The sequence below is a fragment of the Chiloscyllium plagiosum genome, unplaced genomic scaffold, assembly GCF_037043375.1.
Source record: "Chiloscyllium plagiosum isolate Xiang-an unplaced genomic scaffold, Cpla_swu_hap1 HiC_scaffold_4, whole genome shotgun sequence".
NCBI lineage: Eukaryota > Metazoa > Chordata > Chondrichthyes > Orectolobiformes > Hemiscylliidae > Chiloscyllium > Chiloscyllium plagiosum.
The window spans coordinates 28,255,621-28,282,809 of NW_028270142.1; the positions used below are offsets into that span (position 1 = coordinate 28,255,621).

A 27,189-nucleotide genomic window follows, 5' to 3' on the forward strand; every position below is an offset into this window, starting at 1 on the left:
TAGGAGGAGAGTACAACAAAGTTTTACCAAGCTGGTTCCTGGAATGATAGGACTGATGTATGAAGCGAGACTGGATCAGTTAAGACTACATTGGGGTGGCATAATGGTTGGTACTGCTGCTTCATAGTACCAGGGTCTCAGATTCAATTCCACTTTCAGCTAACTGTCTGTGCAAACTCCACAAGTTCTCCCAGTGTCTGCGTGGGTTTCCTCTGGGTGCTCCAGTTTCCTCCCGCAATCTAAAAATGTGCAGGTTAGTTGGATCAGTCATGCTGAATTGTCTCAGTGTGCATGCTAGGTGGGTTATCCATGGGAAACAAGGTTTTGGGCGGGATGCTGTTTGGAAGATTGGTATGGGCCTAATGGCCTGTTGCCACACTGTGGGCATTTTATATTATTTTAACTGAAGTTTAAAAATCTCATGGAAACATCGGCAGAAGGAGTGATCCCAATGAGCTGGGGAGTTGAGAAGCAGAGGTCACAGTCTAAGGATTAAGGGAAGGCCATTTAGGACTGAGATGATGAGAGATTTCACCACTATGAGTGGTGAACCCGTGGAATCTTCTGCCACAGAAAGTGATTGCAACCAAAACATTGAATGTTTATAAGAAGAAATTAGATATGCTTCTTAGAGCTAACAGCATCAAAGGGTATGGGAAGAAATTGGGAATGATACTGAGTGGGATAGTCACTCACTGGATGGTGCAGCCGGCTCGAAGGGCCAAATGGCCTATTCCTGCTCCTATTTTGTAAATTTAAATGTTTCCACTTCACCGTCTTCACACCCTCCTCTCCCAATTACCTTTGTCTCCCTAATCAAAATCTGTCTAACTCAACTTTGAATATATTTAGTGACCCAGTTTCCACAGTTTTCTGAAGAAGAGAATTTCACAGACTAATGACTCTCAGAAAAAACTGTTTCTCCTCATCTCAGTTTTACGTAGGAGACTACTAACCTTTAAACTGTGTTGTAGTCCTAGATGCCCCCTACCCCTGCAAAGGAAAGCATTCTTCCCAGCATTCATCCTGTCAAGTCCCCTTTGGGGACACTCTCATTGGTTTATCAGTGGGGGTTAGGATTGGGAGAAAACCTGTGCATTTTCACTATTTCCCCCCCCCCCCATTTTCACCAAAGCAAGTAATGCTTTGCAGTCATAAAGAGTCTTTTTTAATATTCACACAAAGCATTACAGCCAAGTGAACCTGGTACAAAAATTGCTTCTGCCTGCAGTCTACACACACACACACATACAAAGGAGTCAAGCTTTCAGAACAGCAGGGAAGAAAATAGTTAAAAAAGTGAAATCTAAAGAGTGAAAAGTGCTTCTCAGAACTGCTATAATTGCATATCTACAAATATTAAAAGCAGTTCTAATCTCTGTAAATTACTCAAATTAGGAGCGGAATTCAATTACATTAAGCAATTTAAAATGTGAGACAATAGTCAAGACTGACAAAGAACAAAACGTAAAACTCTGACCGCAATCTGCCAGAATTAGCTGGATATTTTTTCATTGCTTCCCTTTAATTACTTTTGGCTTTCTGCATACCACTTTCATTACTAGCATTGTAAAAGGCTCTCCTGGGTTTTGAACAATTAGTGTTGTAAAACATTTACAAAAGGGCAAATGTAGTCTAAACAGAACTACCCAATGGGACTGATTACATCTATTGCTAATAACAGGACATTCAATTTGTAGGTATGTGTGCAATTACAGTGTAAATTCATTCAAACTGATTTGCTATTTCTAAAATGTTTTAGCACCAAAGCTGTTAATTTTGATACACAAAAAAGTACTTTCAATTAAATGCAATGGATAATATTTATGGAGCTTAGACGAGTGACAATCATAAATTACTAATGCTATAGTACAGACTGCTTAAAATGATCAGGCACAAAGGAAATTTATCAAAACAACATCCACCCTTAAATGTTTGCGCAGTTCTATATAACAATAGAGATATTGCAGTAATTGTAGCAAGTCAAGAATAATTAAACAACATTTACTGATTATGTTGGCAATCAAATGCACAAAGGAAATGTTCCCAAAATAGTTTAACATAAGCATATTATAATGTTTAGACATCTTTTCTACTAGCACATTGAACAGAATTTCTAGTGGACCAAAAACAACTGGTAATTATAGCTTTCTCCATCTATAAAATATGACTGGAGTATGAACTTAAAAAGTCATAGACCAACGGATGTTCTTCAGAAGTTTGAGACCTTAGGATTGTGGAGCAGATTTAGGCCATTCAGCCAATCGAATATGCTCTGCATTCAATCATCTTCTCGACCCAATTCCCATGGCTTCTCCCTTTTATCATCTTTAATCAAGAGCCTACATCTGTCATAAATACACTCAATGACTTTGCTTCAACAGCCTTCTGTAGCAATGAGTTCCACAGATTCACCACCCTCTGGCTGAAGAAATTCCTCGTAATCTCAGTACTAAAGGTCGTTCCTTCACTCTGAGGCTGAGCCGTCAGGGCCTACTCTCTCCTACTAGTGGAAACATTTTCTCTATGTCTGCTTTATCCAGGCCTCTCAGTATCTGGTAAGCTTCAATGAGAACCCGCCTCATCCTTCTAAACTCCGAGTACAGACCCAGCGTCCTCAACCGCTCCACAAGACAAATCCTTCATCTCTGAGATCAATCTTGTAAACCCCCTTTGGACCCCCTTCTAGGCCAACATATCCTTCCTTAGATACAGTGACAAAAACTGCTCAAAATGATCCAAATACTGTCTGAGCAGAGCCTTATATAGCTTTAGCTGTATGTCTCTGTTCTCGTATTCTAACCCTCAGTTCAATCATTGCATAAAATATCAGAAACTTCATTCTACAATTGATGATGTCACCAAACGTTCATTCAAACACGGGAATGTTCCAAATATAAATTCTAGATATTTATGAATACAAAAGTTTTTATAATCACTCATTGCTACTGTTGAGTTGATTATATAATTGAGAACTGGAAATGTGTTGCTGGAAAAGTGCAGCAGGTCAGGCAGCATCCAGGGAACAGGAGAATCGACGTTTCGGGCATAAGCCCTTCTTCAGGAATGGGGAAAGTTTGTCCAGCAGGCTAAGATAAAAGATAGGGAGGAGGGACTTGGGAGAGGGGCGTCGGAAATGTGATAGGTGGAAAGAGGTCAAGGTGAGGGTGATAGGTCAGACTGGGGTGGGGGCGGAGAGGTCGGGAAGAAGATCTCAGGTTAGGAAGGCGGTGCTGAATTTGATGGATTTGACTGAGACAGGGTGGGGGGAGGGGAAATGAGGAAACTGGTGAAATCCGAGTTCATCCCTTGTGGTTGGAGGGTTCCTAGCCGGAAGATGAGGCGTTCTTCCTCCAACCGTCGTTTTGTTGTGGTCTGACGATGGAGGAGTCCAAAGACCTGCATATCCTTGGTGGAGTGGGAGGGGGAATTGAAATGTTGAGCTACAGGGTGGGTGGGTTGGTTGGTCCGGGTGTCCCAGAGGTGTTCTCTGAAACGCTCCGCAAGTAGCCGGCCTGTCTCCCCAATATAGAGGAGGCCACATCGGGTGCAGAGGATGCAATAGATGATATGTGTGGAGGTGCAGGTGAATCTGTGGCGGATATGGAAGTTTCCTTTGGGGCCTTGGAGGGAGGTGAGGGGGGAGGTGTGGGCGCAAGTCTTGCACCTCCTGCGGTTGCAGGGGAAGGTGCCGGGAGTGGAGGTTGGGTTGGTGGGGGGTGTGGATCTGACGAGGGAGTCACGGAGGGAGTGGTCTTTACGGAATGCTGATAGGGGAGGGGAGGGAAATATATCCTTGGTGGTGGGGTCCGTTTGGAGGTAGCGGAAATGACGGCGGATGATGCGCTGGACATGGAGATTGGTGGGGTGGTAGGTGAGGACCAGTGGGGTTCTGTCCTGGTGGCGGTTGGAGGGGCGGGGTTCAAGGGCGGAGGAGCGGGAAGTGGAAGAGATGCGGTGGAGGGCATCGTCGACCACGTCGGGGGGGAAATTGCGGTCCTTGAATATATAATTGAGAATAATGATTAACTGGCAGGATACAATTCTGAAAGGATACAGAAAGCAATTAGAAATTATAAGTCTCGCTCTTCGCACTCATGATGATTGGAACAGATGCCAATAATAGCCTGATCTCCATTTCCAAAGTCATTCTTGAATACATAACAGGTTCAGATAGCATATGGTCACTAACAGTGGTCAGATATTCAGTTCAGTTTTTTTTAGGTACAAGAGTGAAATTAGACTTGGACGTCTTCCCAGAGTAACGAAAACAAAATGTCAATATAAAGTTTGAATGACTAAAACAAAAGATTGTGTACATAATACACCAATCACATCTTCAAGTCAATTCAAAACTTTTCATAATTAATTATTTCTGAAGCCCCTCCTTAAGAATTTTTCCTAATTGTTGGAATGTATCTATTCTGCACTTTCTAGAATATCCCCTTAGATGTTTGTCACTGCATATCTACTGAGCTATTCCTTAATCAAAGTTGCCAGTTCACATGCACTTGCCCTTGCTTAAATTCAAAATACTAGGACTCATATGTCTTAAACTGTCTGTAATATCCAATCATTTTATGGTCGCTGGTACCCAGGGTTTCTTTCACTATGATGTCAATAATTAATCATATTGCATCAGTTTAAACCAAGACTAGTATAGTTTGCTCAATGGTTGGTGCAATAACATGCTCGTCTGATAAATTGCCCGAAAATGTTTGATGAATTCCTCATCAACTATTTTCTCCCCCATCTGATTTTTTCCCTTTACACGAAGGTTAAATCCCCAATGATTATCACTATGTCCTTTTGATAAACTCCCATTATTCTTGATACACTGGCCTAGCACGTGGTTACTGTTAAGGGGTCTGTACATAACACCCACACAAGTGACCTCTTGCCTTTGTCATTCTTCATATTTTCCCAGATTGCTTCTATGGCCTGAATTTAGGTCATTTCTCTCTATTGTACTAATGTTACCTTTAATTAACAGAGCCACTCGTCTATTCTTTCCTTGGTTCCTGACTTTCCTAAATGTCACATGTGCTTTAATGTTCAGGTTCCAATCTAAGGAGCAGGAAAATCGATATTTCGGGCAAAAGCCCTTCATCAGGAATGAAGGCAGGGAGCCTCCGGAGTGGACAGATAAATGGTAGGGGGGGTGGGGCTGGGGCGAAGGTCGCCAAGAGTAACTTCAGGGCAGAGATGACCTGGGGACTGTACTGAGCGAGAGAGAGAGAGAGAGAGAGAGAGACTCACTGAAATCCTTGTGGAGGGAGGAGAACTTCTTCAATGTAGGCATCCTTGCAAGAGGATTCGCAGTGAGGTTAAAATCAACAAGGCAAAAATGTGGACTACAGATGCTGGAGATCAGAGTCTAGATTAGAGTGGTGCTGGAAAAGCTGAGCAGGTCAGAGAGCATCCGAGAAGCAGGAAAATCGACATTTTGGGCAAAAGCCCTTAATCAAGAATGAGGCAGGGAGCCTCCGGGGTGGAAAGATAAATGGGAGGGGGTGGGGCTCAGATGCTGCCTGACCTGCTGTGCTTTTCTAGCACCACTCTAATCTAGACTCTGATCTCCAGCATCTGCAGTTCCCACTTTTGCCTAGTTGATTTTAACCTTACTGAGAATCCTGTTGCAAGGATGCCTATCTTGAGGAAGTTCTCCTTCTTCAGTGAGTCTCTCTCTCACTGCAACCCCCAGGTCATCTCCTCTTCCCTGAAGCTATTATTGGCTACCTTCACCACCAGCCCCACCCCCTCCCATTTTTCTATCCACCCAGGGTCTCCCTACCTTCATTCCTGACGAAGGGCTTTTGCCTGAAACGTCAATTTTCCTGCTCCTGGGATGCTGCCTGACCTGCTGTGCTTTTCCAGCACCACTCTAATCTAGACTCTGATCTCCAGCACCTGCAGTCCTCACTTTTGTCTGGATTCCAATCTCGGTCATCCTGCAGCCAATTCTCAGTAATGGCCACAGATTGCACTTACTTATCTCAATTAGTACTACTAATCAATCTGTTGTTTCGAATACTACATGAATTCAAATACAGTGCCTTCATTTTTGTCATTTTATTACTTTTATTGATTTTAGTCTTATCTGATTTGCTCTTAGATCTGTATTCTCTGTCCTTTACCGTCAATGTCTGTTTATCATTTCTCACGTTATCCTCGCAAATGTTTTTGAACAAGGACATAATGTTTGTAATTCTCCAGTTTTCTGGCATCTCCCCTGAGTTTAGGAAGGCTGAAAGATTATGGTGATTGCCTCTGCAATTTCCACCCTCATTTCCTTCAATATGCTTGGATTCATCTCATCCGGTCCAGATGCTTTGTTAACTTTAAGTCTCAATAGCCTATCCAACACTACCTCCTTATCCAACTGATCTTTGGCAAGGCTGTGGTAAACCTAAATAACAATGAAACATGGAGTGGAAAGTTACCAGTATTTATGCTTGTAACCGCTACCAGCCTGAAAGTGGATACCTTTGGATAGTTGAGGTTTGGCATTTCAATTAATCAGTCAACCAATATTCAACTAGAAGTAACCCAGAGGCTAATGGCTATTTTGCTGAGGTATGCAAGGTACTAACTGCCTGTAGAGATATTCTGCAGTAAACAATCAATCAATGCCTGTGGAAAAATAAAGGAATTCTATTAGCTTTAAGATCTTATGAAAGGAGTGTGCTGAAGTGTTGACTGTGTATGCACTAAAAACACAAGGCAGACCAGCAGAAATTACAGAAATGAAAATTAGGATTGAATGTTTGAACTGTTATTGAAGTCAGCCCAAGTGTAAACCACAAAAGTACACAAACACTATTTTGAAAACAATTTAATTATGAGTCTGATCAAATGTTTTGTAATTTTCAAATGTATGCATTGGATAATTCATTTGCATCAGGTTATTTGATCAGTAAACACCATGGGATACTTTCATAACCCTTTCTCTCCCAACAGTACAACGTCTTAACCAGTATTACTTGCTTAGAATGAACAAAAAAAAAGAAAGGAAGGATATTTCAAAACTCTTTATTCAAAATAAGTCATAGGAGAAACTTGAAATGTTGAAAAAGAATGTTTGTTACTCTGCAGCTGATTTAACAGCATACTTTACGGCTACACTTCAAAAGGACAATACACACTGACACCTTGCTATAGCTCAAAGTACAATTTTCATGCAAACAAAAAGCATCATGTTAACATCAAACAAGTCAAAAGCTGCTAAGCATGCAATTTCATATTCTACGAAGTCTTTTTTCATAACTCGACAACTGTATTTAACACAAAACTGCTGTTGATTCACTTTTCCCAACATACTTCAGATGTTAACTATTAGAAGAATATTGGCCTGGATTTTCCACTGGCCAAACCATTGCACTGGTACTCCATTGCAGATGGGAGTTGCACACAGGAACCCTGTGGAACTTCCATTGTACTATAATATGAAGGAATTGCCCAGGAAATGGAAGGCTACACTGGACCATTCCAGTATACTCTGGAATCTACCAAAAGCCACTATGTTAAGAAAATGGCGTCTTTGAAAGGGTCCGACAAAATTGAGTAATATAGTTACTCAAGAGAGGTCAGATTATTAAATATGTAGCCTAACTCCTGAGTAACTATGTAATAGATCCCATACTTGCCACACACACATCCAACAAGTCCTCCTTCAAAACATTTCAATCCACAATATCTGACCCAAAACTTCATAATGGACTCACCCTGTCCCCACCAATGTCAGACCCAACCCAAACACCTTCCCCATTTCCTTCCACTGGACTCAACTCTCCCTCCTCCACTGCCACTAGTCCAGAGTCTACCCCAACCACTTGGCCTCTGGATTGGACCTGAACCAACCTCTTGCTAATGGACCAAACAGCCATCCCCCTGTCACCCCACCCACCCTACAAAATCCAAACTCTACCCTCCCCACCTACCATACACACCCCGTCATGACCAGATTTCTCCAATCCACCCCAACATATCCTAAATACTTCATCACTTATCTCACCTGCTTGGAGTTACCCAAGTCCTTAGAATGCTTTTGAATCCCTCTAGGTAGACACATTATTCAGGACACCTTTTAACATGAGAATGCTGTTGCACACCAACCAACACATGGTCCTTGACAGAAGGTTTATCCGATTCCAGTCGCAAGGACAACTCAATGACTGGGGATCTCCTTACTGCTTCAGCCTTCATCTGCCATTGCACATGAATATCTTCCTCCTGAATCACTGTTTCGGACTTGTTTAGGATTGCACTTTGTCTGCTTCTTCCCCTCTGACCTTATCATGAGTGGCTTTGCCAGAGGGGTGCTGAGAATTCCTTATGGCATTGCTCTTAGGATAGGAAGGGGAAGAGGAAGAAATTTAGAAATTGGCGACTAATTTCACTGTTGAATGCAGACTACAAAATCCTGTCTAAGGTCATCGCCAACCAGGTCAGGTCAGGTCTGAGGTGGGATCATCGATTCACCCTGAGCAAATCGCTGCTGTACTAAGTAGGACGATCTCTTAGAGCCTCGAGCTCCTCAGAGATATAATTGCCTAAGAGCAGGAGAGAGGGCTACATGCCTGCTCATCTGCCTGGACCAGGAGAAGGCCTTTGACAGGAGAAGGATATTGCACACCTACACGTGAGCTGTGGTTTCCAAAATAGGCTTTGGGGAGAGAATCCGGAATTGAATCTGATTGCTGTACACCAACAGCAGTTGTGCAATCTCCATCAACAGGTGGGAATCAGAATGTTCCCGATCATATCGGGAATCAGGCAGGGCTGCCCACACTCTCCTGCCTGGTTTGTGCATTGTATTGAGCCTTTTGTGGAGTCTGTAAGGAAGGATGTGAGCCTGAGAGAGGTGACTTTTCAGAGAGAGGAGGCATGCAGGTCAAAGCCTCCCTGTACATAGGCGGCGTCACCAGTTTCTGCTTGGATCCGCTGTCAGTGCACAGACTCATGAGCATTTGTGATCAGTTTGAACTGGCCTCAGGAGCCAATGTAAATTGAAGAAAAAGTGAGGTTATGTTCGTTGGGAACTGGGCCGACCAATCTTTCATCCCCTTCACCATCAGGGCAGATTACTGGATGGTGCTGGCAATATTGTTTGGAGGGGCTGGGACATATACAAAATCTTGGGAGGAGTGCATCACCAAGGTGAAGTAGAAACTGGGCTGTTGGGATTACCGCTCCCTCTCCATTGTGGGTAAAAATCTAGTTGCCAAGTGTGAAGCACTCTCTCTGTCATTGTACATGGTGCAGGTCTGGCCCATTGCCAGAACCTGTACCGTTGCAGTGGGCGGCACGGTGGCACAGTGGTTAGCACTGCTGCCTCACAGCGCCAGAGACCCAGGTTCAATTCCCGCCTCAGGTGACTGACTGTGTGGAGTTTGCACATTCTCCCCGTGTCTGCATGGGTTTCCTCCGGATGCCCCAGTTTCCTCCCACAATCCAAAGATGTGCAGGTCAGGTGAATTGACCATGTTAAATTGCCTGTAGTGTTAGGTAATGTGTAAATATAGGGGTATGGGTGGGTTGTGCGTCGGTGTGGACTAGTTGGGCCGAAGGGCCTGTTTCCACGCTGTAATGTAATCTAAAAAAAATCTAATCTAATATTAAGTCACCTGAGCCATTTTCCACTTCACCTGGAAGTCTAAGATGGTCTGTAGCCACAGGGACATCATGTCAAAGTTCTGGATAAGTGCTGTGGGATGAATGAATGTACCCAACGCTGCCCTCATCCTGATGGCCACCTCAGTATGCAGCTGCATCAAGCTGTGCATAGACCCTTTGAATGCAAAGACTAAGTGTCACTTTATTCTGAGGTTTTACCTGTCCCCAGTGTTGCCAAGGATGGGACTAGCCTCATTGCTGCAGAACACTCCAAGTAGTTGGACCGTTCAGTATCACCTGTCCCTCTTAGAGAAATTTGCAAAGACAAACACCTTTGACAACAAGTCCATCTGGAAATTGTCAACACGCGGTGTCTTTCAGACTCTTCCAGAAAAGCAGAGGGTGGATCCTATCAAGTTGTTCCCTGAGCAGACTGCCAAAGTCATTTGGCACAATGCCTCATTACCAGAACTTTCCAATAAAACCAAGACATCACTTGGCTGGTGGTGAGAAGGGTACTAGCCAAGAGATTCTTCATGTACATCTGGATGCTCTGTGCCACCGCACACCGCCCTCGAAGCAGCTGCTGAGGGATGGGGTGGGGGTAGAGACTGGCATACTTCTCATTCTGAACTGTGTCTTTGCAAAGGAAGTCTGGAGAGAGATGCACTGATTTTTGTTGAGGTTTTTCCCGAACAGCTCTGTGACACAGTGCTCTGTGCTCTATGATCTGTTCCCAAAATGCATGCAGAGACAAACAAACATCGACTGCACCTGGAGATGCTTATCGGTCTGCCCAAAATTGGTCGGTTTTCCGGAGCAAGGAGTTGACCTGGACCAAGTGTTACAGACTGGCACATTTCAAGGTTCCAGGACGTGTCCAAAGATACGCAGGTTAGATGGATCGGCCAAGCTAAATTGCCCAAAATGCCCAGGGATGTATACGTTAGGTGGATTAGTTATGCGAAATGCAGAATTGCAGACAATAAAGGTTAAGGGGGATTGATTTGGGTGGGAAGCACTTTGGAAGGTTGGTGTGGACTTGCTAGGATGAATGGCCTGCTTCCACACTGCAGGGGATTCTATGATGCTGTGTGCTAAGGGACACATTAAAGCTTGGGGCAGATGCCACCAAGGCCCAGTGGGGAAAGACTAAGATCTTTGTTTCTGCCCAAGTTAAATGGATGTCTGTTCAGGTGTCAGACCCTTGCAGTGCCTTAAATGTACATAAATATAGACTTGTACAAGAAAGAAATGCCTTGGGTTTGTTTGTTGGTTAGAGTCAAACTCCAATGCTTGTTTATTTCTCCATATGCTACTGTACAGAATTGAACTGGTCTAATGATTATGTATGTATATAAAAATATTTTAAGAATAAAGTACATTATTGAAATAAAAGAAGTCACAATAGTATTTAGGAAATGCAATAGCCAATTTGCAAACAACAATCAGACAATGAGCTGATAATCTGGTCTTTTTTGTGATACTAGTTGAAGGTTAAACTTACAAAGCACATCATGGAAAGCTCCAATCCTCTTCTTTGTGCTATCATAAAAGGATCTTATACATTCACCAGACGTATAAGGACCTTGGTTTAACATCGCATCTGAAATTTGCAATCTCTGGCAGTGCAGCATTTGCTCAGGACTGCACTAGAAATGCTAGCTGTGATCTTTGTACTCAACTCCTGAAGTTGAATGTGAACCCAGACACAGGTGTGACTCAGAGATGACAATGCTGCTAACATTAATGTTAATTTGCAAATACAATCATTTTCACGTATTTTGCATCATTTAAAAAGTATCAAGGGAAATTCACAGAATTTCAATGTAAATCCGATAAAAATGGACAATAACCAAAACGACAATAACCAAATAGTAGGGGGTAACATTTTTCAAAATAAACTCATGGGATGTGGACATGACTGCTGGGCCAGCATTTATTGCCCATCCTAAGTTGCCCTTGAGAAGGTGGTGGTGAGCTGGCTTCCTGAGCCCCTGCAGTCCATGTGCTGTGGATAAACCCACAATGCTCTAAGGCAGGGAGTTCCAGGAGTTTGACTCAACTTAAAAAGAGGTTGGTTTTAAAAAGAATCTTGAGGGAAGAGAAAGAAATAAAAAAAGGTCAAACTGTTGATAATCTACTCAATTAGATGGCTGAATGGAAGACCTACGATGATACCATGGAAAGAGAGGATGATCAAACTGCTGGAGAGGGAGGAATGTGGAATTTGCTGCTGAGGAGTGGGGGAGGGGAAAGTGGTCATAGAGCCAGATGAAGTTAGGGAGAGGAGATTTGCAAGGATTGAAACAGGCAGAGAAGAATTACAAAATTAAGCAAAAATGTTTCTATTCCTTACAGTTTTTTATTTCAGAAATTGTGTTTGTTGTTAAACACAAATTGGATATAAAGATCAAAATTATATCACATTTTACCAAAGGGCATAATTGTTGCCTCTTTTAATTTAATTTGTTTCTTTAATTAATGCAAATTGCAATGAAACTCATCTAGTCAGGGACTTAGATAAATATTTTTATTTAATCTTGACTTTAGAATAATTAAATGCACTACTTCAAAATTCTTAGTTTGATTTAAAACAATTTAACAATGGAGTTAAAATGATAGTTACTGATAAGGAGGAATGGCAGCTATTGATTTTTTAGAAGCCTTCAGTGTATATGGATTTGGCCCAATAGCTTTACCCAACACAGTAATCTGTACCTTGTGTAAGTAGCTGTAAATTGCGGACTTCCTCTCGGACTCTCAGGTGCAGAACCTGCTGAAGGACATGCTGTCGTTGAGTTTCTTGGACAATACCCATCCTTTCCAACTTCTTGTCTGTTAATCTTAGAAGCGCTCGACCTGAGAATACAAAAACATTTACTGCTTCTGATGAAAGGTTACTGCCTCGAAAACTTAAATACTGTTTCATTCTAAAAAGATGCTGTTAGAGCAAGTACATTTTTCCAGAATTTTCTGATTTTATTTCAGCATCTGTAGCCTTTAGTTTTGCAAATTTTACTTACGTTTTTGTAAATAAGCTGCAGCAGGAAAGTAAGTCAACTCTTTCTGTTGGGAGGAATAATCTCAGAACCATTACCTTTAACCTGATGAGCTGTCTTTTATGAGCTTTATTCACCGATAACCAACATGGCAGAGCTTCCCAAATCTGGGATGGGCATCCATGTGGGGTTACTGAATGACATTTATGAGTCATGACCTGAGGCTACAATGGCTTCAATAAAGCTCTGACTGGCTCCTAACAGCCATAGTCCTGCTCCAACAAGCTCCTGTTCTGACAGTACCTACCCCCTCACCATTTATTCTCAAATCTGCACCACCTCTTCCCTTCCCCTCTTCCCCCTCCCCTTCACTGCAAGGTCATATCAATTTTCAACCCTTGAAATGGGGCGTCATAGTGGAAGAAATTTTGGGAAAGACTCATAATTACATCCATTATAAATATACTATGCAAAACACAGTGGCCTTAGACATATGAGGTCTTCACTTCAATACATGATCACTAGACTTGTAGATTTATTATGTACATCTGCATGTATGCATATGTACTTATAATTCTTGCTCTTAGAATTGAGTGCTGGTCCAGTTTTATACAGGTGGCCAAATTGTCATCATCAGTTCAGAATGGGATAAACCCACTTAAGGAAAAGCACAGCAGGTCTATTTGGTGAAGTTATCTTCCAGCACAGGAGTCTGACATCGAGATCCAGTAAGGTTTCAAACATGGTAAGCACAATGTTCACATTCTGGAAACATACCTCACCTCAAAGTACACATCTTGATTCCACTCTTTACAATCAACATTTACATTTGTAACTTTCCTCATTAAGTTTTAGCCGAGTCAGTGCTTATCAAACATCATGCCTATGTGTGACCCTGTTTTAATGCCTCAGGCTTCCTGTGACTCCGCAGTGAAATTTTGGGAATGGGAAGGGAAGGCAGTGTTCAGAAAGTTGTTCACAGAGGGGAGTTGAGACTTGTTTAAAATCAGCTGGGTTTTCCCTAAAAAAAAATCCCAACGTTTTGCATGCTGCGGTTGGAGCAACAATCAATCTTCAGAAAAAAGGCACATCCTTTGATCAAAAGAAACATTTAAAAAGATACTAAAACTCAGTCATAGCTCCATCACCATTGCAGTCTCTAAGCTTGCAACCCTAAAACCTTGCCCTGTGACCCCACTGGTGATAAGGACTCAGTTTGTGAAACCTGATCAATCAGCTGGTTTGGCATTAACTGTGGTGAGAGAAACAATGTTCACATTTCAGCTTGTGCTCTGTTACCATAACCTGAAACATGAACTCTGATTCTCTCTGCACAGATGCTACTCGACCTGGTGAATATGTCCATCTTGTGCTTTTGTTTTAGATTTTAGCATCCAAGATATTTTGCTTTTAATCAAATAGCTTTCTGCTTGGCTTGTAGTCAGAATGCAGCTACAATGTAAATGAATATCTGTCAGTAACTAGCATATTTATCACTTGACCATCAATGATCATTTTATGATTCGGAGAAGCCGGTGTTGGACTGGGGTATACAAAGTTAAAAATCACACAACACCAGGTTATAGTCCAACAGGTTTAATTGGAAGCACACTAGCTTTCGGAGCGACCCTCCTTCATCAATCACCTGATGAAGGAGCATCGCTCCGAAAGCTAGTGTGCTTCCAATTAAACCTGTTGGACTATAACCTGGTGTTGTGTGATTTTTAACAATGATCATTTCACAAATCAAGGAGAATCAAATGACTCTCAACTAAAGTCTATTTATTTAATGGGTTTGTCTCTTTGTCTGGGGAGAATGTCCAGCTCATTCAACTGGACACAAAAGGAAAAGGATCTTAGTTTCAGCAATTTATGAATTTGAGCTGAATATTTGCTACAAAAATGACTAGTTTAAAAAGGTTAATAAAAATAAAATGCTGACAAATTCGGAAACCTGCAACAAAAACAGGTTACACAGTGCAAACACTCAGCAGATATTAATCAGAGAGCTCAGGGTGCTCTTGATGATAAAATGGAAACATTCACCAAAGCAATCACTTAATCTCCGATTGGTCACAACATAGAGGACACTGCACCACGAGTGGCAAAAGATTGCTAGTTTCAAAGGTAGACACTTATGATCAGAACTGTCTTAAATTCTTATTTGTCATAAATATTTTCACAATATTGCCCCTGTTAACATGAGACCAATTCTGCATGAGAATAGTTCAATGCTTCACATTAATTGAATTGTAATTACTATCCCAGAAGGATAGCAATTCTGACTTAATTCTTTTTGGCTCGGGTAGAAGTTCCTTTGATGTTCACAATTGATTTATTTAAGATCAATAAACACAAACAGTGAAATTGTGGAGACTACAAATTAGGCATTTTAAAGTCACGTCAGCGTTTTTATAACATAAATTTATTCAGTATTTTAAGGAACCATTCGGATAACCTCTTAAAGTACTACAGTACCTCTGTACTTAGCACCGAAGATTTATGAAAGAAAGAGAAACAAGTAAATGAAGGCAGCTGGATAAAATATTTCCCAAAGCAACTTCAGTTTTGAGGTTATGAAAATTTGGATATTTTTTAGTCTGTCATTTGCAAAAGAAGCAAACAAATGTTTTCTCTCTCTGGAAATGATTTATACTATTGAATGTCCTTGTGTTGTAATATCACAGATATGTCACTGGTTGTGTTCTGAAAAAAGGTATTTCATGATTGGAAATTACCAGTACCTTCAAATTCAAGTTAATACTGATCTTAACCCATTTGAAACCTATTCACCTCCACAGAACTAAAAATCAAAAGTAGAGTGAAAATGTATTTGGAGAAGAGAAACAGTGGACTTTCCAAGCGCCCAATTATTTGGGAGGAAGTGTCAAACTTCTAAAAATCAGAAAAAGACAACAATTAGGAAGATAAACCATCTGCTTATTCTATTCAATTAGGGAAGAAAGAGAATTTTAACATGTAAAGTGAGTGCATTGCATTTGGATGGGTAATACACCAGCATAAACAGTAGAAATTTGAAAGGCAGCTAAAGCTGAGCTGAAACATGACAGCATTCATGTTTAGCTGAGGTACATTTAGCTGATTGTGGAAACAGTATGATCATTGGACAAGAAATTTCATTATGGAGTTCTGTGAACTCAAAATGCACCAGTTAAAAAGGAGACGACAATTGTCTGCACTTTATGGAGGTTTTTAAGGTTGAGGGAATGTTCATTGCCTGTTCAGCCAATGAGGGAGTCACTGACTAGACCTGCATTTACTGTCTATCTCTAGTTTACCATGAGAAAGTGATGAAGAACTGCTTTCTTAAACCGTTGCAGTCCTTGGAATGCTGGTACATCCCCAGCTCTGGTTAGGAAGGAAGTTCCAGGATGTTAGTTCAACTACAGTGAAGAAATGACAAGGTAATTCCAAGCCAGGATAATGTACGAGAGCAACATATATTTGGCAGTTTTTTCGTGCAAGCTCTGCATTTGTCCTTCTGGAGGTAGCAGCTTTGAAGGTGCTGCTGAAGGAGCCGAGGTGAGTTGCTGCAGTGCATTCTGTCATTGGTACACACTGCCATCACTGTGTGTTTGGGGGTGAATGTTGAAGCCAGTGAATATGGTGTCAATTAAGCAGGCTGCTGTGTCTTGGATGGTATCAAGCTTGTTGAGTGTTGATGGAGCTGAATTCACTCACTCATCTGCCTGACTTGTGCCATTGTACATGATTGGCATGGACAGACAAGTTACTCACTGCAGAATTCCCAACCACTAACCTGTCACCACCATTATATTATACATGCTGGTTCAGTTCAATTTATTTCTTATTTTAAGCTTACATTCTGTTTGCTTTTTAAAATGTAGATTGATGCTTTCTTACATCCAGTTGTTTACTGGTGAGTCTACTCTTTCCTTCTTCCATCACGTTCACTTAAAGTCATGTAGGCTCAGTGCTTAGTGGTTCCGATCAGCATAGAAGCTTTGAGAAGGTGAAGACAGTTAAGTAGATCACAGTAAGGTGGGGGAGGTGAGAGGACATGTACCAAAGTTTAGAAAAAAGACATCTAGAAGTGACATTGTGCTGTGGTTGCACAATACAGACTCGAGTGGAAAGAAACAGAGCTAGGCACATCGGTGGCACCTACCCCATGAAAGGTTTGACTGAGGCTCAACTTCAATCTATCTGAAGAGCTGATTACCACCTCAGGTGGTCGCAAACACTTGTGGCTTCCTTCAGGAAGAGCTGCCTCCTCGATGAAGCAAATGGCCATTCAGTACCCACTGTCCTCAGTTTGTTTTACTCTGGCCCCTTCCAACACACCAGCACAGATAGAGGGTCTCTCAATTGGTGGCATGTAAATATAAAAGGCAGGTCACTGGTTCTTTGCCAGAACATTGGCTTATGTCAACATCTTCAGTGACAGCAAGAAAATGGTCAATTGCATTCCCCTCTAGCCCGTCCAAGGTGCCATCGACTGCACAGATTTAGCAATGAGGAACACTTGACAGTGACTCTTCTTCATTGAATTTCCGAAAGGTTAACTCTTTTTGTCCACAAAGACTGCCAGACAGGCTGATCTTATCTAGCACTTTCTGTTCTTGTTTCAGATAAGGAAATTAGTTTCCTTCCCAAAAGGACATTTGTAACCCAGCTGGTTTTTCCTAGAATTGATAATGGTTTCATGGTTATAATTAAACTCCTAATTCCATATATTGATTGAATTCAAATTTCACCATTTGACATGGCAGGATTTGAACCGGGGTCCCAAGAACATTACCTGGGTCTCTCTGGGTTAATAGTCTCGTGATAACAGCAGTAGGCCATCACTTGCCCTTATAGTATTACACTAAATATTTGTACAGCCTTTTCTAGCATCATGCTTAACCTTGGTCTGGACAATATTTGACAGAGGTCAAAAACATTGCAAAAACATCCAAATCTAATCTATAACATTGCAATAGCTATGCATCTGATTATACAAATTTTAATTTTGACATGCAATATATTTAAAATAAAATCTGCTATTAGTTATTCTCAGAGTGGAACAATTTCCTGAGAATAGCAACAACCTAGAATTAATTTAAATAATTCATTCTCTCACTTGCAAAGGCAAAGGGAAGCACAAATGAAAGTGGTATCATTCTTCATTTTAGTTAATGGCTTTGACAAACCACGTTTGTTCCAATAACAGTACATGGTACAGAAATGCAATTAAGACAAGTCAGCACAATTTATTCCCAACAGTTAGTCACTCCAAACATTTCCCTAGCAACTTTTGAAACGCATTATTTCTTAGCTTTCATCTTTACCCGTGAAAGAACAAGAGATTCACTTCACTTCAAAGAAGGGGAATTCAGCTTGAATGCAAATATTCCATGAAACACCTTTGCAGCACAGTTTTCTTTCTTGGCTCAGACATTAAGAATCAATACAGATAACAGCATCTAGGAGCCAAAGTTCAAAAGTAGAGAGCTTGTTCTGGGAGTGATGTGTCAGGCATCTGGTCAATATTGCCCACACGGCACAGCTGACTGACAGAGCCAAGTGAGTCAATGCTGGCCTGAGAGAGCACACTGATATTAGAGTCAAGATTAGAGTGGTGCTGGAAAAGCACAGCAGGTCAGGCAGCATACGAGGAGCAGGGGAAAAGAAACACCATTTCGGGCAAAAGCCCTTCATCAGGAATCACTGATATTAGAGTGCCTATCCTGCCAGTGGGATTTTGAGGAGCTTCACAGCTCATATTTTTCTAGTGACTGAAGATTTGCTGTACTGGTTCATGTCTCTGATGCTCTTGGTAGGACAGGCAACACTGTTGCCTAATAGATCATGAGTTTGGGGCTAGGTTTGAGGTTCTTCTCATACTGTTCTTCATATGACCAAAGGTTGTGCTGGCACACTGGAGGCAATGTTGAATTTCATAAATCTTTGTCCTTGCTGAAAAAGAAGCTCCCAAGGTAGGAGAATTGATCCACATGGGAATGTAGTTCACTGTGGTTTGTGATAGTCAAGGGATAGTGTTGCATGGTAGGAGCAGCCTGATAGTGTCTTCCAGATGCTTAGTACAAGACTCATTCTCTCATTCGCCTCCATGAACGGTCAATGATAGCTTGATGCTCAGCCTCAGATTGACTGTGTGTACATGTAAGCATCATTTGCAGACTTAAGCTCAATGACAGGGGTTGAGTGGTCTTGATTCTGGACTGAAGACAATGTAAACAGAGCAGACTTATTCATCTTGTTTCCAGCTGGAAGCTTCATTGATATTCGGAGTGTTGCAGTGAGGAATTTGGAGTTGGCATTGATGCATTGACATATCCTTGCTTAACACCCCTTTGCACAAGCATTTGGTCTGTGTTGAATTAAGGATAACATGTTCTTGTATAGCAGGCAGATAATTGTGATGACTCTTTACAGTCAACCAAATAGGAGGTAGACTCTCTATAGTCCCTCCCAATTGACTTCATGAGATAAAGATGGCCCCATATCTGCTATTCTCTGCACTGTTCTTGGTTTTGTCTAGCTGTGAAGATTACATGCGCTCAGTCTCTTGATGACAGAACCTAAATTGTGACCCTTCTTGTAGATCTTCATTGCCATGCCTCCTGGTGGTTGATCGACATTTTTCACTTCTCCACTTCCAAGCCACAAAACCAATCCTGATTAACTAAGAAGTGAGATATCTTCTTTCCCAGGATGGTATCTTAGAATGAGGCATCAACCCAGTGAAGCCACATACAGTTACCTGTGGACGAAATGCTAAAAGTAACCGGACATGAAACAGAGCCAACAAATATCTAACTCTTTCCAGTCAAGAATGGTGAAGAATATCCAGGAAACTAATATGATGAGGAGACCCCACAGGTGCAATCTCAGTCACAAAGGAATCTGAATGAGGGCAAATTACAAGATTGAAGCTTTTTTTTCCAATATTCTTCAGCCAAAAATGTGAAATCTGTTAATCCAATTGGTCTCTTCCAATGTTCCCATCAACACAGAGCCCATTGGGTCAGGGAAACAAGTGCCTTCACAATAAAACAGCCTGATACTTCTAACAAAGGTTCATTGGACATGAAATGTTAACTCTGTTTTCTCTCCACAGATGCTGCCAGACCCGAGTTTGCCCAGCATCCTTGGTTCTTTATTTCTGATTTCAGATGCTTTCAAAACGGGTTTACTCTCAATCCTATGCAAGAGGAACTTATGTTAACTCGCTCTCTTTATAATTAAAATAATCTTAGTTGAGAGACTTTCTACAAAGAAATTTTAAAACATTTTCCTACTTTACAATGGTCCTTTACAACCATCATCTGGGTATTTAAGTAATAAAACTTCAAGTTGAATATTGTTACTTAACTAAGTTCTTGAAGATTATTTAAAAAGTGCATCTTGGAAGTTTTAAATAGGCAACAGTTAATATTTTTCCAATAGAAGTGATTAGGAACTCCAGCCTGGGTCGGCCTGAAAATGTGGCAGTGGCATAAGAAGTTGGAAAAAGGTGGAGAAAAGCAGGAATGTGAGTGGCTTGTTCCATATGGCTATTATGGACATGATGAGCCAAATGGTCTCCTTTGTGCTGTAACCATTCTATGGCTCAGTGGTATGCTTGATGAACAAGATGAATTAGGAGAAGGCTTGAGGGAGAGTGGAAATTTGGGTGAGATGTCGAATGAGGCCAAAAAGTCGCATTGGCAAGTGCTAGACGCTGAGAAGAGATTCTTGCTAGTGAGCAGCGAGAGGCTTATTGGCATGGATCATTACTTAGTATTACCCTCACTAACATTAATTTACCAATTTCCCATCAGCTGGATAGAAACTAAATGTGGAAATTCTTGACATAATAATCAGAGTGGTTGGCTGTGAATTCTAGGTCACCACTTGCTCCTCCAGGCATCTTAGACATCTGGCACCAACATCTCAGGGTACACTCCATGGGCAGTGAGCGCATGCATCCCATGTCCACAGATATTGGCACTGGACATGTACCAACCTTAATGCATCATCATGGCACATTTCCACCTACTTACAGTAGTGTTACACATCAACACTACACTTTGGGATGCACCAACACCCATCATTGAAATGTTGTTGCAAGGACTCTGTACGCAAAGATGTTGATAGGCAAGAGAATCAAATGTTAAATCTGAGATAGTTGGGAATGCGACTTTCAAAACATCAACAGATTAGCCACAATTATATTGAATGGCAAAGTACTAACAAAGAGCCAAATAGCTGTTAACTCATATGTTTGTATCTATGTCTTGATAATGGATTATTCACAGAATGCAACCTTATAGATATCACCTCCCACTTACCCACAACACAGTGTTCTAGCAGACTGTCCTTACTCCCAAATTACAAACTCTGGAAAAAGTAGGACTTGAACTCAGGTCTCCTGGTTCAGACATAAGGACACCGCCACTGCACCACAAGAGCCTAGTTAAGCTTTCCAAGTTACTTTGCTCAACCTGCTCTGATATGGTAACACACAGGAGCAGGTGGGACGTGAACCCAGATCTTCTGGCCAAGATGTAGGGACTCTATCACTGCACTACGAGAGATGTAATAATATGAATTGTTTTCTAAAGAACCTGTTCAGATTTGTTATTATAAAACGCTGGAGCAAATAGGACCTGACTCTAACTTTGCCACTTTGCACTTTGGAACACTTCTTTAAGGGCTCTTGTGGCAAAGTTTATAGTGCGTTTTTTTAAATGGACTATCAGTCTCGGACAGCACCAAAGCCTTTTCAGTAGTAAATCAGATATTTTCTAATCAACCTGCCCAGAGATGTTATTATAGTTTGGATCAGGTGGGATTTGAACCCGGGCCTGCTGGCTCATATGTACAGACACTATCATTGCACCACAAAAGCCCTAATAAAAGTGTTCCAAGTTCTTAATTCAATAGTGTCCTTAACATGTGGAAGTTAATAGGATGAACCCAGGATTAACATCGGTCAAAAGGGAATTTCACTTCAGTATATTTTAAAGAATTATTCATTAGTAATTACTGTCAAACGTTTAAACAACAAAAGTTGGTTCGTCCAACGGCTACCAAAGTAGCGAAGTATGAATTCAGAATAGATCCAGCATGGTGAGATGAAGCACAATGCAGAGAGCCAGAGTGGCAGAATTGGAGGCTCCATTTGATCCTCAGTCAGAGCACATCATTTAAAGTCACAATGAATGCAGAGAGCTTGGGGTTGGGGAAAGAAATAGAACAACAGCATCAGCTTCTGCTGTAGCCACAAGTGAAAAAGGTGCAATTAGCAATTGACCCCACTGCACAATTGTTGCACAGCTAATTGGGAACTAGAATGGTGAGCTGGGAGGAATAAAATCTGAAAAGATCACATTTCCTTGACTACTAAGCATTTTTAATGGCATTTTGACATCTTCGCCCAACCCCAACATCTCCCTCCTCCACATTTGTTAATTTTTACACTACCTGTTATATCATGCTGTTTGAAGGACTCACTGTAGGTCTGATATTGATTGGGACAGTGTTTCTTTAACCATTTACAAACATCCTGCTGGGTCCATAAAGCCACTGGTTTACTTAGTTTTACTTGCCCAGGGTTTGCCTGCAAAAGAATACAAATTCCATAAACATTTGGATTAGAGCAAACAATCTGTACTGTTTCTGATAACTGAGCCTTTTCTCAATAAAACATTCACACAAGTCAAATTGTGTGTGTCTTTTTTTTTAAAAAAAGTGCCTCCTACATTAACATAGTAGCTTCCACCTGCATATGGCTGTTTTTTTAAACTATTCTTTCCAAATCTAATTAAAGGATGAAGAAAAATATGCTGACACTGGACTGTAGCGACGGCTAAAATAAAAAGATTAATTTAAAAGGAATGTATTCACTGCACTAAAAGTATGAATTTCTCAAAAATCAATAACAGATACTGCAACATTATTTTCCAGCATATAAAACCAATATGCAGTGCTGCCAGCTCTAATCACCTCCAGGTTATTGTATGCATGAATTTATAATAACTAAGTAGATACAGTCTTGGCTAGACAGTTTGCAACATGAAACAATTCCTTCCCACTAATTTAGTGAAGCATTTGAGAATTAGATAAGCAAGCTGTCATCTAATGCTGGAATTTCAGAGACTGTCTCATTATATGGTGAGTTGCGTCATTTACTTATTATTATTGATCTAGAGTCTGAAAAATTAGTATAAAACATTGGAATGTGAAGCTATTTCTGAGGTCTTTCATTGACATTGAATCATTAAGACATACACAGTTCTATAAGACATAATCCTGTTTTCCTGCGGGTCCCAAAGTAAAGTATGGCTGTGGTTTTACTTACACTACTTCCCACCTCCAGTAGCTTCTGACAAAAAAGAACTCCATAAATAATTCTTCCACAATTTGCACACGCCCATTGAGCCTACTATTTCGGTGGTGTGGTTTGATTAGTAGGAGACGCAGTGGCACAGTGGTAATGTCATTGGACTAGTAATCCAGAAACCCATGTTAATTTTGGGAGGAACACTGGCTTGATTCCCGGCATGACTGATAGTGAAATTTGAATTCAATGAAAATATGGAATAGAACGCTAGCCTCATGGCAACCACGTCAATTGTTGGTAAAAAAAAACTAGTTCGCTCATGTCCTTTAAACGTAGGAAACCTGCTGTCTTTCCCTAGTCCAGCCTATGTGTGACTTCATTGTATATACCAGAGCGAACAGGATCCACATCAAAATAACTCTACATCTTAACAGAATAGTGTACAGGGCAGCAAAGCAAATAGAAATACTGGAAATATCTTGTGGCTTTGTCAGCCTTCAGAGAAAATACCAGTTATGCTTAAAGTGTTGATCCTGTGGCAGAGTTGCTCGAGTCAGTTTCCAAAACACCACCTAATTGTTTGGTCTGCTGTGGTAATTTCAGCATCTTCAATCGTATTTTCAGATTTCAAGCATTTACTCAGCTGGTAAGGCAACTGAGCAGATGGACCAGATTCGATGCCTGTTCTGTGTTGAATCAATGATCTCATCTGCTGCAGCACTGGAATGTTATAACTGACCTTAAGGACAAAGTGAACACATTAAGTATTCCTGCTCCTTATTATTGCATTTGCTAGATTATGAGAAAACTTGGATCATAAGACACAACAAAAGTTTAGAAAGAAACAGAGAAGAAAGTATTCTGTCCACATAGGTATTTAATACTAATATTTACCATCACAGAACAAATTGAATGCATCAAGTCTTATGAATTATAAAAGCTTAAAAGTTTCTCAATGTTGTTACACTCATCATTATTGGCATTTGCAACTGTCACTTTAAATAATAGATCATCTTCGCTGCCATCCAGGGCCCTGCCGATATCACATTTCTTAAATGACTTCATAATGCTCTTTCGTTTTATGAATAGTCACAAATTGCTCATCCACTCATGAAATGACGTAGCCCTGCATTTATCCTGTTGGTGCCAAGTCATGACTTTAGGCCTTCATCCATGTGCCATACTTCAAAGGCATAGTTTGTTTACATGGCTCATTTATTAAGCTGTGCTTGGCTACTAAGGCCATCTGGAATCTAGCTGGTCTTCAAAATCTACAACTTTTTTTTGTGGTCTCTGTTGGGTGTGTGCCGAGAACAGGTAACTACTAATACAACTTAGTATTTTAGAAGCACCTGCATGCTCAACCACCAATTCTCCAGACACAACTCATCCTTTCTTCATTCACTCATCCCTTAGAACAAACGTCAACAAGAATTACTTGTGGAATGTCAACATTTGGTGCTGTTTTTCCTTCTCAGATCAGAAACAGTGGCAGCCTTTTTGCTGACTTAATAAGTCAAAATGACAGTGCAGTGGCTCTTCTCCTGGTCAGATGTTTTTAAATGGTGCTAGAAGCAAGAGAGAGTCAACACTCTCATTTGACAGAACAAAAAAGTTAGGGGAATTTTATCATTATTGAGAACTGTCCAACTCTAATTAATGTTCTTCCTTCCTTGCATTAATCACAAATCCATGAAATTCAATTTGCTTTGTGTTCAGTTCAAATCTTCTCCTATCCCAATTTCAGTACACATGCTTAGCCTGCGTCTGTTCATAAAGTTGCACCACTAAGGTACTGCCTTGCCTAAATAGGCATCGTTACCTGCTACTGCTCATCTGATTTTGGTCGATAGAGAAATTCTATTCCTCCTGTAATCTGGAGTCCAATTTTTCACCTCTTCTTCCAGTTGTAACTACCTTGCGGGTCAATGAAAAGTCTGCTTCCTCTTTTTCAAATGTTCACTTAATCTAGTTCTATATCTTTTTTTTCAGTTGAAGGAAGATCAAGATATCTTTCTGCTGCTCTGTTTCCATGCGCTTCCTTCTCATTACCTTATCAACTGCAGTTTGAATCTTACTTGTTTAGTCATTCAAATCAGTTTTAGTTTTCGTTTTAGTTTTAAAAGCTGTAATGCCAACATGGTCTGTAACTCCTTAACACATGCTAATGACCAGTGCAATGTGGTAACTTGTGGACTTAAATAACTGCATCTAATGATCTGACAAATATGGTCCTGTCTCCAAGCTTCTGCTGGGAAGTGAACAAGTCCAAATGTTAGAAGATGAACACATCAGACCCACAAGACCATTCAGTTGCTAGAGTGCAGATCCTCATTGATGAGCAATGGATTTTTGTTTTGGTGAGGTACTATTGAGTATTAGGGAATGCCTGTCAACTGGAGAAATGAGGGAGCTAGGAGCTAATTTCATTTTGCAAACAAACAGCTGCAATGAAGTAGCGCATCATAGAATAATTTTATACTTGGCTGGACAAAAACGGCACTTAACGCAAAGACATTTTTGCAGCTACTGCTAATAATTGATCATAGTGAGAACAGAGTGTGTCAGAATGCCACCCAATGGATGGATTTGGAAAATAAAATTCTTGTTACTTATCAACCAGGTCTAGACATCATTATCATGGTGTGTTTGTATTCGTATCATTAAAATACACGAGACCAGAAGAACATTCTATCGATTACAAGCTGCCTCCCTCCCTTGCAGATGAATCAGTCCTTCCCCATATCAAACACACTGCTTGGAGAAAACAGAGAGGCTGGCAAGAGCAAAGAATCTTACTCTGTGTGAGGCTATATCAATGTCCTTGACCTGAAGTGGCTAAGTAGCATCACTACTGAAGGACCCAATAGCCATATCGTGCAGGGTGAGGGAACCAACTGCTTAACCTTGTCCTCAGCAGTCTGTCACAGACATATCTATCCATGACAGATTGGTAGGAGTGACCACTGCAGATATCTTCACAGTAAGGATATCCTCCATACTATAGTGGTACCACCACCATTGCCAAATGGGATAGATTCATAACTGATCTTGTCACTCAAAATTGGGGTCCAAGATGTGCTGTGGGGTATCAACAGGAGCAGAATGTATCCAACCACATTCTGTAACCTCACAGTGCAGCAAATCCCTCACTGCACAAGCATCACCAAACCAAGCCATCACATCTGGTTTAATGCTGGAGGACATGTCAGGGGCAGCACTAGGCATACCCAAAAATGAATGAACCCACAACACAGCTATATGCATATGCCAAAGAGTGTAAGCAGCAGGTGATACAGAGAATGCCAAGCGAGGTTATAATCAATGGATCAGATCTAGGCTCTGTGAATGGTGCAGGTCAATTAAACACCTAACAATAATGAGAGGCCTAGCACATTAGTGCAAATGAAAAGCTCAAGCATTTACAACCATCTTCAGCTATAAGTAGGGACTGCATAGTCAACTTTGACTTCCTCTCGAGGTCCCCAGTTTTCAACGACTTTGCTTCACTCCACTTAAGTCAAGAATTGGTTGAAAGCCACTGGCTACTGAAGACTATGGGTCCTGACAACATCCTAGCAATAGTATTGAAGGTGTGTGATAGAGTCATACAGCACAGAAACAAACCCTTCAGTCCAACTCATCCATGCCGACAAAGATTCCCAAACTAAATAAGTCCCTCATATGCTTGTGTTTTTGCCCATATTCCTTTAAACCCATTCCATTCATGGATCTATCCAAATACTTTTAAATATTGCAAAAGTACCTGCATCTGCTACTTTCTCTATCAATTCATTCCACATACGAACTGCCTGTGAAAAAGATGCCCCTTAGGTCCCTAATAAATCTTTCTCTACTCACCTTAAAAAATGTGCCCCCTCCCCTGGTTTTTAACTTCCATCCGAGGGAAAAAAAACTTTGCTATTCTCCTTACCTATGCCCCTTATGATTTTATAAACCTGTATAATGTCATCCCTCAACCTCCTATGTTCCACAGAAAAAAGGTCCCAGCCTATCCAGCCTCTCCTGATAACCTGAACCCTCCAGTCCTGGCAACATCCTGGTAAATCTTTTCTGCACCCTCTCCAATTTAATCATATCCTTCTAGACTAGGGCGAACAGAACTGTACACAGTATTCCAAAAGAGGCCTCATCCTGTAGAACCTTAATATGACAACCCAACTCCTATACTCAATGGTCTGAGCAATGAAAGTAAGCATGTTAACTGCCTTTTTAACCACCCTGTCTACCCGTGTT

At 41.0% G+C, this 27,189-nt stretch overlaps 1 protein-coding gene across 2 annotated transcripts in view; it reads right to left on the reverse strand.

The window, feature by feature from the left end:
- samd12 (sterile alpha motif domain containing 12) overlaps positions 1–27,189 on the reverse strand; it is a 129,586-nt gene that overhangs the window by 39,202 nt on the left and 63,195 nt on the right. For both annotated transcript variants that reach the window (XM_043688987.2, XM_043688986.2), the window contains 2 exons: positions 22,074–22,209; positions 12,337–12,477 (listed from right to left, as the gene is read on the reverse strand). In XM_043688987.2, the coding sequence (XP_043544922.1) occupies positions 12,337–12,477; positions 22,074–22,209 (277 nt within the window). The remainder of the gene's footprint in view (positions 1–12,336; positions 12,478–22,073; positions 22,210–27,189) is intronic.